Source organism: Osmerus mordax, chromosome 25, assembly GCF_038355195.1.
Source record: "Osmerus mordax isolate fOsmMor3 chromosome 25, fOsmMor3.pri, whole genome shotgun sequence".
Taxonomy (NCBI): domain Eukaryota; kingdom Metazoa; phylum Chordata; class Actinopteri; order Osmeriformes; family Osmeridae; genus Osmerus; species Osmerus mordax.
In genome coordinates, this window is record NC_090074.1 from 2,298,550 (window position 1) to 2,316,534 (window position 17,985).

Here is a 17,985-nt window from a genome sequence, read left to right on the forward strand (position 1 = left end):
AGCTGTGACCTTACATGTGTACACTCTCTCTCCCTGTCACTCTCTCTCTCTGTCCCTCCTTTTTACTCCCGCCCTTCCCCCTCTCCCCTCCTCCTTCCCCCTCTCCCCCTCCTCCTTCCCCCTCTCCCCTACTCCTTCCAGATCACCCCCCCCCCCACACACACACACACACACTCTCTCCCTTCCCTTGCATGGTCCCACCTCTGTCCATGTCCCTTCTCTGCCTGCTAGCTCTGGATCTGTTAGCGGGGTCTTAAAGACATAGGCCTCTAGCACTCTCTCCCAGCCTGGGAGTCTCCTATGCAGCCTCCCCCTGGCCGTATATGGCCCCCTGGGGCTGAGGTCCGGAGGCTGGGGCTAAGGTCCGGAGGCTGGGGCTGAGGTCCGGAGGCTGGGGCTGAGGTCCGGAGGCTGGGGCTGAGGTCCGGAGGCTGGGGCTAAGGTCCGGAGGCTGGGGCTGAGGTCCGGAGGCTGGGGCTAAGGTCCGGAGGCTGGGGCTAAGGTCCGGAGGCTGGGGCTACATTATAGAGCTGGACTGTCACATACACACACACACACAAACACACACACATCCCTGGTCACAGCCGGTAGACACGTCAAATCAGCAGCTGACTGGAACCTTCTGACAGGATAGGGGTGGGGCAGGTGGGGCCGAGAAGGCCAATCAGTGGCTCCTGCCTGGGGTCAAAGTTCGCGATTTCCCAACACCAAAACAACAGCCCGATGAAGGAGAGGAGAAGAGGGGAGAGGAGAGGAGAGGAGAAGAGAGGAGAAAAGGGGAGAGGAGAGGAGAGGAGAAGAGAAGAGGGGAGAGGAGAGGAGAGGAGAAGAGGGGAGAGGAGAGGAGAGGAGAGGAGAGGAGAGGAGAGGAGAGAAGAGAAGAGAGGAGAGGAGAGGAGAGGAGAGGAGAGGAGAGGAGAGGAGAGGAGAGGAGAGGAGAGGAGAGGAGAGGAGAGGAGAGGAGAGGAGAGGAGAGAGGAGAGGAGAGGAGAGGAGAGGAGAGAGGAGAGGAGAGGAGAGGAGAGGAGAAGAGAAGAGAAGAGAAGAGAAGAGAAGAGAAGAGAAGAGAAGAGAAGAGAGAGAAGAGAGGAGAGGAGAAGAGAAGAGAGGAGAGAAGAGAGGAGAGGAGAAGAGAGGAGAAGAGAAGAGAGGAGAAGAGAAGAGAGGAGAGGAGGAAGCAGTCTGTCTGCTCTTATCTCACCACACCCTGCTGACGCAAAGCTGGCCACCACTTCCCACACACCCTGTTATCCTCACACACGCACACGCACGCACACACACACACACGCACGCACACAAACACGCACACACACGCACGCACACACACACGCACACACCCCGTTATCCACACACGCACACACACGCGTACACCCTAAACAGGGCTGTCACAGCCCTCTCACATATAGATAATCACACTACAACGAGCAGTTAGCGGCCTGGTCTGCATGGCACTCTGAAGAGCTCAGCCGAGCTTCTCTTCTGCAAACCTCTCCGTTTGACTTGAAAGGGCTCTTGAAGACTAGGCTGAGCTAGGCTAGGCTGGGCTGAGCTAGGTTTTCCCCTGTTTCAGCAACTTAGACAGACACCACAGTTAGAGGAAGGAAGCACATGTCTACTGGAGGCCCAGACAGACAGACAGACAGACAGACAGGCCGACAGACAGAGTCCTGGGTTAGGGTTAGGCCTCCACACCCAGCCTGGGTTGGGCTCTCTCTCTTACTCTCTCTCTCTCTCTCTCTCTCTCTCTACCCACCAGTATTTCCTCATGATGAAAAGGTGAAACGGTCGAGAAGAAACACAAGCGCAACATTCTACACTCCCTCCTTCTCTCTCCTTCTCTCTCCTTCTCTCTCCTTCTCTCTCCTTCTCCCTGGCTTACAAACACACAGAGCTCTGAGCAGCTTACATCAAGCCCTGAACACTGATGTCATACACACACACACACACACACACACATATACATACGCAGACACCCTCTTACACAAAACACACACACACACAGTTTCAAACAAACATACACCGTGTGGATAAACTCACACTCATCCACACACTAGGACACACCCACCCCACCCCAGTCGCCCCCCACACCCCCCCCCCCCCCCACCCCTCCTCCTCCCCCCACACCCCTGTTCCCTCCCTCCTCCTCCTTTTCACTGCGGCCTGTTTGGCAGAGCTGCGAGGGTTGCTATGGGGACAGGATTCTTTCCCTGGTTAATGATTGTGGAGAGATGGTAGGGGGTCACTCTGTCACATCAGGTCTAATCTGGGGAGACGTGGACAATATCCTCACACACACACACACACACACACACACACACACACACACACAACCCCACCCTGTGGATTGCACATACACAGAGACATACGCATTCCAGTTACAAACACAAATCACTATAGACCCTCCGCTAATGAACACACACACACACATACACACACCCTACTTCATTCCGAGCAGCTCCCACAGCCCCCCCCCTCCTGCACACCCACCAACCCCCTTCATCCCACCCTTTCCCACAGAAACACACCCTTCCTCTGCACAGATCCCAGCCCAGTCCCACCTCATCCACAGCTCCCTGCCCCCCTCTCTCTCTCTCTCTCTCTCTCTCTCTCACTGCCTCCATCACCCCTTCCCTCACCCCCAGTCCCACCCAGAACACACACACACACCATCATGGTTACATTCCTCAGGCTTCTCTGGCCAGCGGCTCCCACTAAGTAAACCTTCTGCAGACTGATAATATCACTGTGTGTGTGTGTGTGTGTGTGTGTGTGTGTGTGTGTGTGTGTGTGTGTGTGTGTGTGTGTGTGTGTGTGTGTGTGTGTGTGTGTGTGTGTGTGTGTGTGTGTGTAGTCACTGATCTCTTTCAAGCAACCACTATTACCACTAGACCAGTTAGAAACCTAGAGACATGTGATGTCCTCGTGTATCTGTCTTACACCTCAGACAGACAGGCATACAGACAGGCAGACAGACAGACAGGCATACAGGCAGACAGACAGGCATACAGGCAGACAGACAGACAGACAGGGGCCCCAGTTAGAGAGGAAACACACAAAAAAGTCTCCTCAAAACAGGAGAAGCATGTCGCTCAGGACTCACCTGTCAGCATCCTCTCCTCTGCACCTCCCTTCTCCTCTCCTCCCGTCTCTCCCCTTCTCCTCTCCTCCCCCCTCTCCTCTCCTCTCCTCTCCTCTCCCTCTCCTCTCCTCTGCACCTCCCTTTTCCTCTCCTCCCGCCTCTCCCCTTCTCCTCTCCTCCCCCTCTCCTGTCCTCTGCACCTCTCTTGTCCTCTCCTCCCCCTCTCCTCTGCACCTCCCCTTCTCCTCTCCTCCCTCCTCTCCTCTCCTCTGCACCTCCCCTTCTCATCTCCTCCCTCCTCTCCTCTCCTCTGCACCTCCCCCTCTCCTCTCCTCTCCTCCCCCTCTCCTTCCTCTCCTCTCCTCCCCCTCTCCTCCCCCTCTCCTTCCTCTCCTCTCCTCCCCCTCTCCTCTCCTCTCCACCTCCCCTTCTCCTCTCCTCCCCCTCTCCTTCCTCTCCTCTCCTCCCCCTCTCCTCCCCCTCTCCTTCCTCTCCTCTCCTCCCCCTCTCCTCTCCTCTCCACCTCCCCTTCTCCTCTCCTCCCTCCTCTCTTCTGCGCCTCCCCTTCTCCTCTCCTCCCTCCTCTCCTCCTCCTCTCATCTCACAATAAAAACAGGCCCAATCTATCCTAGGCACACAGGAGAACTTCCCTCTGTCTGCATGAGCTAGTCAGTGTTTGTGTGTGTGTGTGTGGACCTTTTCAGCTATTCTTGTGGGGTTACATTTTCCAGTTAAATTTGTTCAAATGTTCTTTCTAGAGGGTTTGAAAGAGTTTAGAGTCAGAATTAGTGTCAGAAATACAGTAGGTGTTAAAGTTAGGAGATCTATAGTTCTTGAAGAGCTAGGGTTAGGTTCAAGTTCAGGTTAAGGGAAAATCCCCACAAGAATAGCAATACAAAAGTGTGTGTACAATACATTGTGGACAAAGGCTTCTGGTGAACACTCACCCATGACTATATTTCTATGTAAAAACGTTTCTTGCAGAACCAGATTGCTACGCTACGCTCCCACCAAACATGATGCAACTTAGACCAGTGTACATTCCACGAAACACAGCTCGGTCAAACACTGGATGGCTGTCAAGTACAGACAGACTTTTTTCTGTGCCTGTCCCTCTCAGTCTCCCTCCCCTTTCCTCCCTCTCTCTTTCTCTCTCTCCTCTTGCTCCTTCTCTCCCTCTCCATCTATCTCTTTCTCTCTCTCCCTAGCTCCTTCTCCATCTCTCCTCTCTCTCCATCTTTCTCCCTATATATATATATCTTTCTCCTTACATGTAGACATTTAGTCATTTAGCAGACGCTCTTATCCAGAGCGACTTACAGTAAGTACAGGGACATTCCCCCCGAAGCAAGTAGGGTGAAGTGCCTTGCCCAAGGACACAACGTCAATTGACACGGCCGGGAATCGAACTGGCAACCTTCAGATTACTAGCCCGACTCCCTCACCGCTCAGCCATCTGACTCCCTATATATCTTTCTCCCTATATATCTTTCTCCCTATAAATCTTTCTCCCTATATATCTTTCTCTCTCGCTCTCGCTCTCGCTCTCGCTCTCTCTCTCTCTCTCTCTCTCACACACACACTCTCTCTCCCTCTCTCCTTCTTTCTCTCTCTCCCTCTCGCTCTGTCTGAGTTCCTGTGAAGCTAACAGCACAGGTCCAGGTTTACAAATGACACTGACAGCAGTGGGACGGCTGTTGGGAGAGTAACCACGCAAGCGAAGGCTGGGCCGGCCTGCCTGCTCCTAGTTCCCTGGCCGGCCTGCCTGCTCCTAGTTCCCTGGCCGGCCTGCCTGCTCCTAGTTCCCTGGCTGGCCTGCCTGCTCCTAGTTCCCTGGCTAGCCTGCCTGCTCCTAGTTCCCTGGCTGGCCTGCCTGCTCCTAGTTCCCTGGCTAGCCTGCCTGCTCCTAGTTCCCTGGCTGGCCTGCCTGCTCCTAGTTCCCTGGCTGGCCTGCCTGCTCCTAGTTCCCTGGCTGGCCTTGGGGTGGGAGGTATTTTCCATGTGGACGCGCCATGCTGGAGTGGCAGGCTGGTGTAGGGAGGGCAAGCTGGGGATGAAGGGGATTCTAAGTACGTCAACAACTGGGGTTCTGCCCTGTCCTGCCCTGTCCTGCCCTGTCCTGCCTTGCCCTGTCCTGTCCCATCCAGCCCAGCCCAACTTGACACACCCTAGCACAGAACAATCTGGCCTAATCCAGCCCTGCAAATCCCATCTTCCTTTCACACACCGATCAAGCCCCGATCTAACCTATCTCAGCCTGGTCCAGCCCGGTCTAGAACAGCCCCACCCTGCCCAGCCTAGCCCAGCCTAGCCCAGCCTAGCCCAGACCAGCCCAGACCAGCCTAGTCCAGCCCAGCCCAGCCCAGCCTAGTCCAGCCTAGCCCCACCCAGCCTAGTTTAGCCCAGCCCAGCCCAGCCATTAAAAATGGAGCCCTTGACCTAAAAATAGCCCAGAGCCTGTTCATGGCAGGCCCGGCCCAACGATCTCCCTCACTGGAAAAAGAAGCTTTGACACACTTGACACCCCCGGCCCACGAGTCAACCTCCAACTAATACCTTCACCATGCAACACCCCTGACTAGGGCCATGTCCTGGTAGTATGTGTTTGTGTGTGTGTCACCTCTCCAGCTTTTAAACAGGTACCTCCACACACACACACACACACACACACAATAAACACCACAGCAGTACATGGGAGCAGGCCTGCACTGCTTGCTCCAGCACTAGGTGCGTTTCTGACCGGATCATGTTTGTTAAAGGGGGAAAACATGGAGCAGAGGAAACAGTGTACCTCGGCCCCTAACCTCCCAGTCATGTCCTTCTGACACCGCACTGGACACACACACAAGTACACACACGAGCACACAGACACACAGACAACGAACACTGCAGTCAACCAGTTTGAGTCAAGTTTGTCCACTGCTGTTAATCATTGGCTCCTGCCTGGCACACCCTGGACTAAGCATAGACGGGCACACACACACACACACACACTCACTCACACAGCTGGTAGGAGTGCCTCTCCCTCCACCCTGCTCACCAACAACATTTGGGCCTGGCTGTCGGTGCTACTGCTCTGAACAGGAATGTGTCACCTACCCAGCTTATAGATTAGGATACACCTCAAGAGCTGGGCTAATCCAACACACACACACACATTAAGAAACACACACGCACAGAATAGGGAGTGTGTTCGGTGGCCTCTGTAATTGTTGCGATGCTCCTTAGTCTAGAACTCATCACCTCCTTACAAACTCAAACAACTCCTGTCTTATACTAAAGGGATATTAACAGCGTTACAGTTGAAGAAACAGAAATTAGAGCGACTTCATTAAAAAAATGAGGGATCAAAGGTTATGAGAGCCATTAACCAATCAGATTATCTTAAAGGGCAGCAGCAGGCTCACTGAATGAGCCAAAGCATCGAGCCAAGACAATCATCATCATAAATGATTTGTCTGCACAGGTTCCCATAGCTGACTGCGACTTTTCAACAGTTGAACTATGACAATTTGTTACTGTACTCTGAGGCGGCCGGTAACCACATCTGTTATGATGTACGGTTGTTATTGTGGTGGTCGATACACCGGCTGAATGCGAACTACAGCGTCGCTCGCGGCAGTACACCTGGCTTGTTCCCATGGTTGGGATGAGAGAGAGTACCGCTGTCCCTTTAAAAACTAAGATGGTGTCCTGCTAGAGATGCAGTTTCTGCGTTTCCTTCCTGCCTAGCACAGACCACAGTCAAAGTGCTCGAAAAGAGCCTGTACCCCAAGCTTGCGCAGAGAGAAAGACGACGAGAGAGAGACGGAGACGGAGAGAGAGAGACAGAGAGAGAGAGAGAGAGAGAGAGAGAGAGAGAGAGAGAGGGAGGGAGAGAGAGAGAGAGAGAGATAGAGAGACGGAGAGAGATGTGGACAGTGACAGGGAAGATTCTACCTAAAAGTCACTTGTGCTGCTGCCAGTATTTAGTGTGACGATCAAGCCTGACAAATAGAGAGCAGAGAATCGAACCGAGGCTATAGCCCACAAGCTAGCTAGAAAACCAGAGTTATCTATGGTAGTCATCACTAGCTGTCTTGCTATGTGAGTCTCAGTTAGCTAGCTAGTTGCACCCTGAAAAACGTTGCACTCACAGAAGACTTGTCTTTTTAACTAGACAGCCATGCCCTTCTTTTAAAATTGTCACATGTTAAACTGACAATGATAGGGTCTGCTTCGCCACTGTCAGCCTGCAGTAGTTCAACGGACAGGATCACGGCAATAAGGTCGCCACTTACTTTCTTGTTACGAGTCTCCGTGTGCATCTCGGTAGCTAAGCGGGTTCAATGGTGAAGGGGTGGAGTAGAGGGGGGGTCGACCGGGGAAGGGTGTACGCGAGCTATTTGAATAATAGTAATCTTGCTGCCAGTCCACCTTTCGATGCAGTTACTGCGAGGAGTCTCGTTCGCCTCTCCCGGTATTCTTTCAGATCATATCCCCAAATTTCGACGGTTCTCTTTTCCTTCCCCCGAGTCGGTCGGTGTGTTGTTGCCGTGTACAGGGTTGGGCTCGCTCTCTTCGTTTCTCCTCCGCCTCTCCCAACAGCTCGTGACCCCACCCTGAGTCCCCACCCTCAACTCTGTCAATCAGAAGCTATGCAGCCCGCTGTAGCGCAGTTTGGCCCGGCAGAAACACCAAACTATCCCCCCAAACAGCACACTGTAAATTCGCTTGCATTTTGCCGACATGATCCCGTCTGCATTTACTGTAGCTGCCCGGAACAACCAGAAACACACCCATGTCACCTAACCTAATGACGTAAAGTTCTAGGCTAATTGAGGATACCGGTTTGGACGACATGAAAGGGTGTTTTATTATTGCAATACAGTCTGGACGTACAGTTTCTTTATTGAGAATTCACATTTGAGCGAGGAAATATGAGATATCATATATTATGTTAATTGCGATGGTGTGGGTGTGACAGATGGCTTCGAAGCCACGCCCACTATCATGATGGCGTTTTGGGTGTGGCACAGATGAAATCATTTTTCTTAAAGGAATATTTCGTTTTTGTTATGAAATTACCTGTATCATAATTGAATAAAACATGCCTGGTTGAATTCTGAACTCAGTGTGAACATGATTAGTACTGTATAGCTTTATCATGTGTGTATAGGCTACAACATGATGAGGAAGATAATGTTATAACGATCTACCATGTTGTCAAATCAAAAAGGAGAGTATATTTATGCTATGTTTTCCTAACTACATAAGGATGTATCTACAATTGTAACGCTGTGTGGATTTTCGCGTTTTTATGATTTCACTACATTTCCCAGAGTTCCACGCGGCAAACCCAGGAAGAACAACACCAGAAGCATGCGACGGTAAACACTCCCTAGAACCAGTAAACAATTTCATATTACTTTGACATTACCTTAATTGTATTGATGTTATAGCGTTTATTTTACGGTACTATTTAATAGTATTACGACAAATACATATTGATATAGTTATGACGCAGGGCCTGTACATACAAGCACCGTCGAAGTTAGCTGGTTCGTTAGCTAGCTAAATGGCCCGGGATAATGTGGGTGTAGCTAGCTTTCAAATTAGAGGTAAGAGTGGACATTAGCCGGTTGCTGACCAAGTAGTTAAGGTATTTGGCCTCCTATAACACGTTGGCCAATGTTACATCCGAAGGAAATGTGTAAGCGTCACTTCCCAAAAAAATTACAAAATAAATACGGTTAATGTATTACATCGATGTGCTGCTAACGCTACTGTGTGTGTGTATGTATGTGTGTGTGTGTGTGTGTGTGTCGGTGTGTGTGTGTGTGTGTCGGTGTGTGTGTGTGTCGGTGTGTGTGTGTGTCGGTGTGTGTCGGTTAGAGTGACCCGCCATGCGTGCGAGGACGGGCCCTTGCTGGAGGACCAGGAGACGGAGGGCCAGAGGCGGCTACACGGACTCCTGGTCCAACAGCTCGACACGGACGCCAACATCGACCGGTGAGCCGCAGAGTTATTCAGCTGAATGAAGAAAACATTGATTGATTGATAGATAATTTGTTTGATAACAGCTGGAGTTGTGATAGGTACAGTGAAAACACATCAGCCATCTTAAAAAAAAAAAAAAAAATCGCAAAACTGCAGTGCTTTTGGCAGTGTAACTACGAACTGGCTTCAGATCCAAACACTCATTTCAATTCAGTAATGGTCTTCTAACTGATTAACGGTGGCAAGTAAAAACGTCTAGCTGTCTCTCTTTATCTCTTGTTCTCTATTTCAGTTCCGTTCAGAAAATGCTTTAGTGTAATGAAACACATTTGTAAATATTGCCAAAGCAACAGTAAACTAATGATAACAATGGTAATAATATATACACACACACACGCAGGTGCCTTGCCAAGAGGAAGTGTTTCGCCCCTGCGGCCTTGTACAAGCCCTTTGGGGAGCAGGCTGCTGGAGTTCGGAGCCTGTCCCAGTTCCAGGCCCTGCAGGACGGGGAGAGGGAGCAGACCAGCCTGCGAGAGCTGGGGCTCACGGACACTGAGATCGAGCTGTGGCTCAGTAGAGAGGCTCTCCACGTGGCTGAAAAGGTGAGCCACAAGCCCCCCCCCCTCTAACCCACCACACACACACATATGCACACACACACACACCACCTGGTTAGGATCTCAATTATAATAATCTCAAAAGCTTTGTCGTGTTCGTGTTTGTTATTTGTGTTGTCAAGGGTGTGTTGGTATTGATGACATCTGTGCTGCACAGAGTGTGTGTGTTATTAATATGTCTGTGCTGTACAGGGTGTGTGTGTGTTAGTAATATGTCTCTGCTGTACAGGGTGTGTGTGTCAGTAATATGTCTTGTGTTGTACAGGGTGTGTGTGTTTCAGTAATATGTTGTGTGTGGTACAGGGTGTGCTGCCAGCCCCAGGGGCGATGCAGCAACGCTTGCAGGTGATCAGGGACAAGATGGAGGCCAGGGCGGAGCTTCTGGCTTGTCCCCAGCGCTTCTCCGCCAGCCGGCCGCTGTCCAGGCGGGAGATGGAGATCGAGCGGGCGCTGTTCCATGGCAACGATCGCCTAGGTTTCCTCACGGCGCTCTATCACCAAGGTGGGGGCGATGCGATTGGCCCGTCTTGGATTAGCCTGGCTCGTGACCTCCTTTTGATTTAAAACAACCTAACATTTAGACATTTATTAATTTAGAGGATGCTTTTATCTAAATTGTTTAATCCGACTTTATTTGTTATATAATCTTTAATATTGATTGTGGCTTTTCAGCTGCCTAGATGCTAGAAGGTTCTTTGCAATGACGTTTTAAATGACCATGAGCATGTCTTCAGTGCTAATTAAGATGTCGTTTCCGTCTCAGAGGAAGATGCAGCAGATGACCAGCAGGGAGCGACCTCATCCAACACTCTGGACTCTCTCTACAGGAACGTCCTCTCTGAGGGCAGGAAACGCACGTCTCCCTCACAGGACCCTCCTCCACCTCAAACCAACCAATCACAGAGCTCACTGACACATGAGGACCAATCCCAAGGCTGGACAGACTGTCAGCCGGAGCCGTGGGGACAAAGTCACAGAGCCGCTGACGAATCAGGGTTAAGCAAGGACACCGTTGGCCAATCACAACTCCAGAACCGACCTGGACGGTTTTCTGCTCCAAAGAGGATAAACATAAGCCAGCCAATCGGCAGTCTGTGTGGAGCAGTGGAGGCGGGGTCAGGCGGACCACTGACGGTGAGAGGGGAGATTCTAGAGATTTCCGACGGAGAGATTCTGGAGAACCGAGAATCGGAGGAAGGGATCCGGAACATTCCACGGTTCCACAACTATCAGCCAGGAGAACCGTCCAAGGTATAGCTAACGATTTATCTGAGTGACTCATTTATTGCCTTGGTAAAAACAAGTACACGAAGAGGAACGTCATTGTTTGGTGTTTGCGGTCGTGGCGGCGCTGTGCAGGTGCTGTGTGTGCGGAACCTGACTGGTCAGGCGTCCGTGGCCCAGCTGGTGGCGCTGTTCTCCAGGTTCCAGGGGGAGGGTGGGCCCCCAGTCCTCTACCGCCTCCTGACCGGTCGACTGAAGGGACAGGCCTTTATAACACTCTCCGGTAACACACACACACACACACTCTCTTTATCGTTATCTCTCTTTTTGTCTATCTCGTCCACACACACATTCTCTCTCTCTCTCTCTCTCCTTTTGTCTCTCTGTCTCAGACAGATGCACTTTACACACACACACACATGCGCACACACCCAAGGTTCCTTTCAACTTACAATCAGAAACGGTTGGAAGTTTTACCTTCCATACAAATACTGGAAAGTGACAAAGGTGTGCTTGTGTGTGTGTCTCTCTCTCTGTGTGTGTATCCACCCCCATGACACGTTGCCATGGCATCCAGACACGGAAACGGCTCAGGTCGCCCTCCGGCTGGTGAACGGGTACCGGTTGCTAGGGAAACCTCTGGTGATCGAGTTTGGCCGGCAGCGGAGCGGTGAGGAGAAGGGAGGAGAAGGAGGAGAAGGAGGAGGAACAGCGGGAAGGTAGACCTCCAGAAACACAGCCTCAGTCCTGACGGAACAGAGCAACAGTCCAACTCAGGCCTGGCCACTCCTCTTTCCTCGCCCAATAAAACATACCGTTTTGTATATTTATTGTTATACAGCTGAATAAATAACCTGTCATGTATTCTCCTGGTTGCTTCATCTTCATAGTTCATGTCAATTGACTCGGAAGTGAGACAAGTTTTGTCGGAAGTGAGACGAGTTGGGTTTTGTCTGGTTTAAGTTTGAGTGGCATTCCACCTGTGAACACTAGAGGGTGCTAGATTTGTCACACGCTATCTCTGCCTGTGTCTCTGTTTTAAAATGTAAATTCATACATGGAAATGTTCCCTGATAAATCTTCATAAAGAAGAGCTTCTGTGTGACACCTCTACATAGGCTGTCTACATTTGAATAAACAAACATTGGAAAAAAAAACTGGCTTTACTGTGTAACGGAGCCGGCTCAACAACAAGGCGTCTTCAGTCTGTTCCAAAAGGCCCATTGCGTTTGTGGACGCTTCTGGCTAGCTAATCAGTTTTAGATGTTTGTTTAATAGATGTGTGTGTGTGTGTGTGTGTGTGTGTGTGTGAGAGAGAAAGTCTAAACTTTCCATCCCAGTCACGGTTCAGAAGGTTTGTTTTTGACAGCCTCCGCCCCCCTCAGTGGCATTCCAGGAGCCAGGAAGCCACAACACCAACTGTTCCCCCGTTTCCCACGGCGGCGAGACAGACACGATCCCGTCAGCTAGGGAGCCGGCCCAGTTCATGTGAGGTGACTGAGGAAAGGACAGGATCTGCCTCAGAGGCCTGCAACAGCATAGCTGTTTTGGCGTGTTACCTGAACAGTCTGGTCTGACTCACGTGCTCCCAAGTGTTACTTTGTCCTTTTCTCATTGATATATATATCCTTTTATCTCCAGATTTGTGAGAGATGTTATTGGTTGTATGTGGGACTGATGAACAAGGAGGGATGAAGTTGTCGTTGGTTTTGTCAGGTCAGGTGAGCTAGCGCTTGTGTTTGCCCTCTCTGTAGGATGGCCATGACCTCGTGTGTCTGTTCAGTTCATGCCCACCATCCCTCCCCCCCAACCCTGCTCCCAAACCGAAACTCTGCATCATCGATTAGATGATAGGAGAGATGATTGTTTAGGGATGTTTGTGCTGGCCTCTCGTCTCATCTCTGTTGCTGTGAATCTCCTGCCTCTGGGTTTGGACTGGAGGCCGCTCATGAAAACTGCTTTCTTTCACCTTCTGAAACACGCATGGACGACAGTACATAGTTTTTAATTCAAAAAGCAGGGTTTTTTTTATATTTCAGCAAATCACTCAGCCGCTCATTTTGACGCTCTTATCGCACAGTAATATAAGGAAAATCTCATTCAGGCAAGCAGGAAAGTAAAAAATAATCTGTGTTTAACTGTTAATTAATGCAAATTAAATCATTGGATACTTTTTACTAAAAATACATTGGAAATAACGAAATTAAATGCATTATTAAGTGTTTTATGAACATTCAGCATGCGGTCACTAAAAGACAGAGATATAAGTCATGGAGTTTGACCTCTGACCTTGGGTGACTGACTCACTCTTGTTAGTATTCCACTGCAGATGTGACCATCACTGCAAGGTCACTGGAGAATGTGTGTGGGTATGTGTGTGTGTGGATGTGGGTCGTAAGCTTCTAAAGGGCACAGAAATAAACATGAAACAGGTTTTCACAACCTTCTCAACTATATGAACACCACTTCAGGTAAACTTGCACCCTCTGAACCAGAACGAGTGGCCTCACTCCTGAACCCGTTAACTTCCTGCGGTGAAAAAACAAACAAAACGCCCACACATTTCTGTCTGCCCCTAGATTCTAGCTTCTCGAAACCTTACAGTGATTAAATCCTCTTCACCAAAACAGGACCAGACAGTTGTGGCGACACAGAGTCATGTTTCGTGAGGGCGAGGGGGTGTGAGGGCGGGGTGGGCGGGGGGAGACGATGACGTCAGACGTAGCCCGTGACGTCGTAGCCGGCTGCCGGGTTCTGCCTGGGGTTCATCTTGCCGTCCTGGGCGTGTCCGCCTGACCGGGCACTGGAGCTGCCAGTGTAGCTCCTAGCCAGCATCACCTCCTTCACACCCCCAGCCTTCGCCCCCATCTGGAGGGTGGGGTTGCGGTAGGTCTGGGAGCTGGTGCGGGCGTGGGCCGAGGGCCCCATGGCCGTGGTGGGGTAGGGGTACCCTCCCCCGTGCCTCCTCGCCCCCAGGCCAACGTCCCGCTCGTCGCAGAAGGACACGCAGAGCAGCCCGCCGCCCAGCATGGAGAGCAGAGCGGACGCCAGGCCGATGTATAGGCTCTCCCCCAGCTCGAACTTCATGCTGGCGGGCAGGCCGGGCTGGTAGAAGGTCTGCACCACCTCGTGGGTCGTCCACGACACGGGGATGAGCGCCAGGAAGCCCGCGGCGAGGAACAGCACGCCCCCGCATCCCGCCACGCGGGTCTTGGCGCCGGAACCCTCCAGGCACACGGTGCACTGCATCCCCAGGGTCGTCGTGGCGACGGCGAGGACGGAGAGGACCACGGACATGACCATGAGGGCGCGCGACGCCTGCAGGTCGGAGGGCAGCGCCAGCATGGAGTTGTAGGTCTCGCACTGGAAGGTTCCGGTGCTCTGGTACACGCACTCCATCCACAGGCCCTTCATGTTTCCCACGGCCGTGACGATGTTGGAGCCGATGTGCGCCGACGTCCGCCAATAGGGCAGCACCGTGGCAACCAGCGTCCCGAGCATGCCCAGTAGACCCAGGAAGAAGCCCATGAGTTCCAGGGCCAAGGACGCCATGATGGAGGTCGGAAGGTCGAGGCGGTTTTTCTTTCACGAAGGTGGCTTGGCTTTTTCTCTCCTTGTTGACGTGAGGGCGTGCGAGCCCAGTTTGTGCGGCTGTGTGGTCCTCTCACTCGCACACACACACCTCTCGCTGGCCCCGTTTGTTCTCCTCGGTCAAACGTTCCGATGTAATCCTCTTTTACGTCTTTGTTTCTCTCTAAATTCTATAAATTGGATTTTTCTCTCTCTCTCTCTTTATTGTTCCTCCTCTCTCTCTTCTTCCCTCTGGTTTACTCTCTCGCTCGCCCTTTCTACCTTTCTCGGCGGGATGTTCCCCTTTCCACGTCTGTCAGTGTGTGTGTGTCCGCTCTCCTGTCTGTCGATCGCCCCAGGTCCTTCACCCCTCCATGTGTACACAGATAAACCCAGTTTCCCTCCCCGAGAGAGTTAAATATTCACTCATCACTCATCTCTCCCCACCCCCAAAAACAACAGACTGTTGGTCTGTTCACCCATGTACAGTCCAGTGCGGTCCCAGGCCCCTGGCCGGGCAGGGGGGGCACAGCCGGCTGGTGGCACAGCCGGCTGGTGACACAAGCATGGTCTTTCTGCTGCTGTCTTGTCTGTGTAAACACAACCGATTAGGGGAAGAATGAAAGAACAAAGGAATGATTGAATTAATAAATCACAGAATGGGAACTCCCTTTATAATCCTGCCGAGATTTACTGTAGCATTCCTGCTTACGGAACAGCCGGACTAACTGCCACTTGTGTTCCAGTTTGACTACATACATGAAAGACATTCAAATGAGACATTTTACAAAGGTTAAGTCATTGGTTTTGTGGTTCAAATTTGCAACTTGAGCTTCATAGTAAAGTGTTTGTGTGTATACCTACCCAATGATAACTGTGTCTACACATTCTAACTCTATAGACAGCCATGGTTCTTATGGAGTGATTGGTCACAGAAAGGAAGCAATTAAAGACATGCACAAATCCACACAAGTACACACACACACATGTACACACACACACTCTCTCTCACTGATGATATTGTTGACAGAGAAATATAGACACAGCAAATTCAGGTGTACACAACAACGACAACACACACACACTACCTACCTCAACAACTCCCCTGACTCAGATGAGGATCCACATCAATCCCTCAAAACATGTGTCTCTTCTCATGTCAAGTGTGTGTGTGTCCATGTGGAGGTCAGCTAGTTATGCAGGTCTGCTTGCATTCCCAGACCCTGTATCAGATACAACTCCCTCTTCCTAATCGTTTCAAATCTCTGCTCACATGTTGCCAACATCGTAATGAGATTAGGATTTAACCCAGGCTCCTGTCCAGTCATGCAAAAGAGGAGAGGCCAAGGTCCAAACCCAGAAGCTTAGAACCGCACCATAGGGTTCTAGACCACAGGGTTCTAAACCTCAAGGTTCCAGGCCTCAGGGTTCCAGGCCTCAGGGTTCTAGACCTCGGGGTTCTAGACCTCGGGGTTCTAGACCTCAGGGTTCTAGACCTCAGGGTTCTATACCTCAAGGTTCTAGACCTCAGAGTTCTAGACCTCAGGGTTCCTCAGGATTCCAAACCTCATTGTGTCTGTGGAGGTTAGGCACCTCCAAAACTCTCAGTACTCGAAACAAGCAGTAACCATGTGTGGCCACTAGAGGGCGATCTCCTGTTGAATGTGACGTGTGAGACCAGCATATTATCCATCACTTGATTGTTGTTCAGAGGAGGGTGTCTGGGCTGTGAGGTGTGTCTGTGACCCAGGTCAGCATAACCATAGTAACCGGCTCAGGTCGGCTGCTGTCCAGTGTAGTTGTGTGGACCACAGTCTGACCCCACTGCTACCCTTCCCGACTGACCACCTCTCCTCACACCTCCGGCCTCATTTGTGGAGGTGTTGGAGCATCACCGTGGCTGCCTGACACCTCCACACACACACACACACACACACCTCCACACACACCTCCACAGGCACACTCCAGGAGCCTCTCTCTCCTGGCACCTTGTTGGAGCCAGTTTCACCCTCAGGAGAAACACTCTCCTCACTTTCCAGTACTGACCTCACTTTTCCCACATCAACACCTCGCGTACATACTCCCTGGACACACACACAATGACCACACAGCAACACTTTCTGACCTGAACACTCACAGAAATACGAGGACCATATAAAATACGTTATCTGACCTGGGGCCTTTTCCATGAAGCAAGTTTACAGAATAAGCCAGGCTTATGTCGACTACTTTCCCTGGCATAAGCCTGGCTTATCCGGCAAACTTGCGTTATGGAACAGGAACCATTCCTGTGAACCACAGATGTGTTGTTTATTATTCACTTATATCTGGTTGTTTGTGGTTTGCTGTTTTTGTAGCATGTTCTATTCTGTCACTCCGTTTAGTACGTGGTGTCTCGTGGGTAGATCGTGTGTGTGTGTGTGTGTCCAGGGAGTATGTACGAGAGGTGTTGATGTGGGAACAGTGAGGTCAGTCCTGGAAGGTGAGGAGAGTGTTTCTCCTGAGGGTGAAACTGGCTCCAACAAGGTGCCAGGAGAGAGAGGGTCCTGGAGTGTGCCTGTGGAGGTGTGTGTGGAGGTGTGTGTGTGTGTGTGTGTGGAGGTGTCAGGCAACCACGGTGATGCTCCATCACCTCCACAAATGAGGCTGGAGGTGTGAGGAGAGGTGGTCAGTCGGGAGGGGTGGCAGTGGGGTCAGACTGTGGTCCACATAACTACACTGGACAGCAGCCGACCTGAGCCGGTTACTATGGTTATTGATCCCCTGGTTACGGGTCAACTCACTGGTCACCTTGTGACCTGGTGACCACTGCAAAGGCGTTTGCTGTTTTGCCATTTAAACATAACCGTCACCAGACGGGCGGATTGTCACGTCTTCAGTTGCTGTGTTTTTAAGGCTCGGCTGAGATAAGCGGTTGTTTTCACCTTCCAGAATGAAAATATGGACATAGGACTAGAGGGCAGTTTGTCACCGTCAACAAATGTGAAAAAAACAGTGGGGCACACACACACGCAGACACACACACAGACAGACGAGCAGAGTAAACAATCATGCCATTCCTTGTTTTTGTGGGGCTCTACTTCGCAGATCAGACATTTGGATCTGTAGACAGCTTTTGTCTGGGGCCATGTGTACAATTTGTTGGTCGAAAACAGGTCACAGCCATCCAAACAATTCGGAGAAGGAATTACAAAAACGACTGAATAATTTATTTATGCAAACGTTTCCCCTTGACGAAATTGACATTCCAATTCTTAAAACCGACCTGTTCTACATTGTTTGTAACATCATAAATGTTTGGTACGACATATGTGTCGATTTAGGCTCACAGGCAAGAAATGACCTTCGTTTATGATGAAAGATTTAACATGAATAGTATAGATAACATTCGATGTGTAGCCTATTCCTTATAAGTTATCTGTATATAAGCTGGGCTATTTGAGGTCTTTAAACTCTGCACTCCACCATGCCACGAGCCCTACTGTGTGCGCGTATAGGTGTCAATTGGCTTCATGC

General features: G+C 50.9%; 2 protein-coding genes across 2 annotated transcripts; one reads left to right on the forward strand and one right to left on the reverse strand.

Annotated features, from left to right (window-relative positions):
• Positions 1-7,267: 7,267 nt before the first annotated feature.
• On the forward strand, positions 7,268-11,763 carry rbm41 (RNA binding motif protein 41). The gene is made up of 8 exons (XM_067228951.1): positions 7,268-7,347; positions 8,401-8,448; positions 8,954-9,070; positions 9,459-9,660; positions 9,979-10,177; positions 10,439-10,926; positions 11,035-11,182; positions 11,477-11,763. Exons 1-8 carry the CDS (start codon positions 7,283-7,285, stop codon positions 11,620-11,622), a joined length of 1,413 nt encoding a protein of 470 aa, XP_067085052.1. The 5' UTR covers positions 7,268-7,282; the 3' UTR covers positions 11,623-11,763.
• A 1,851-nt stretch (positions 11,764-13,614) lies between these two features.
• On the reverse strand, positions 13,615-14,451 carry cldn2 (claudin 2). The gene has a single exon (XM_067228591.1). The coding sequence runs from the start codon at positions 14,449-14,451 to the stop codon at positions 13,615-13,617; it is 837 nt and encodes a 278-aa protein (XP_067084692.1).
• Positions 14,452-17,985: the final 3,534 nt, after the last annotated feature.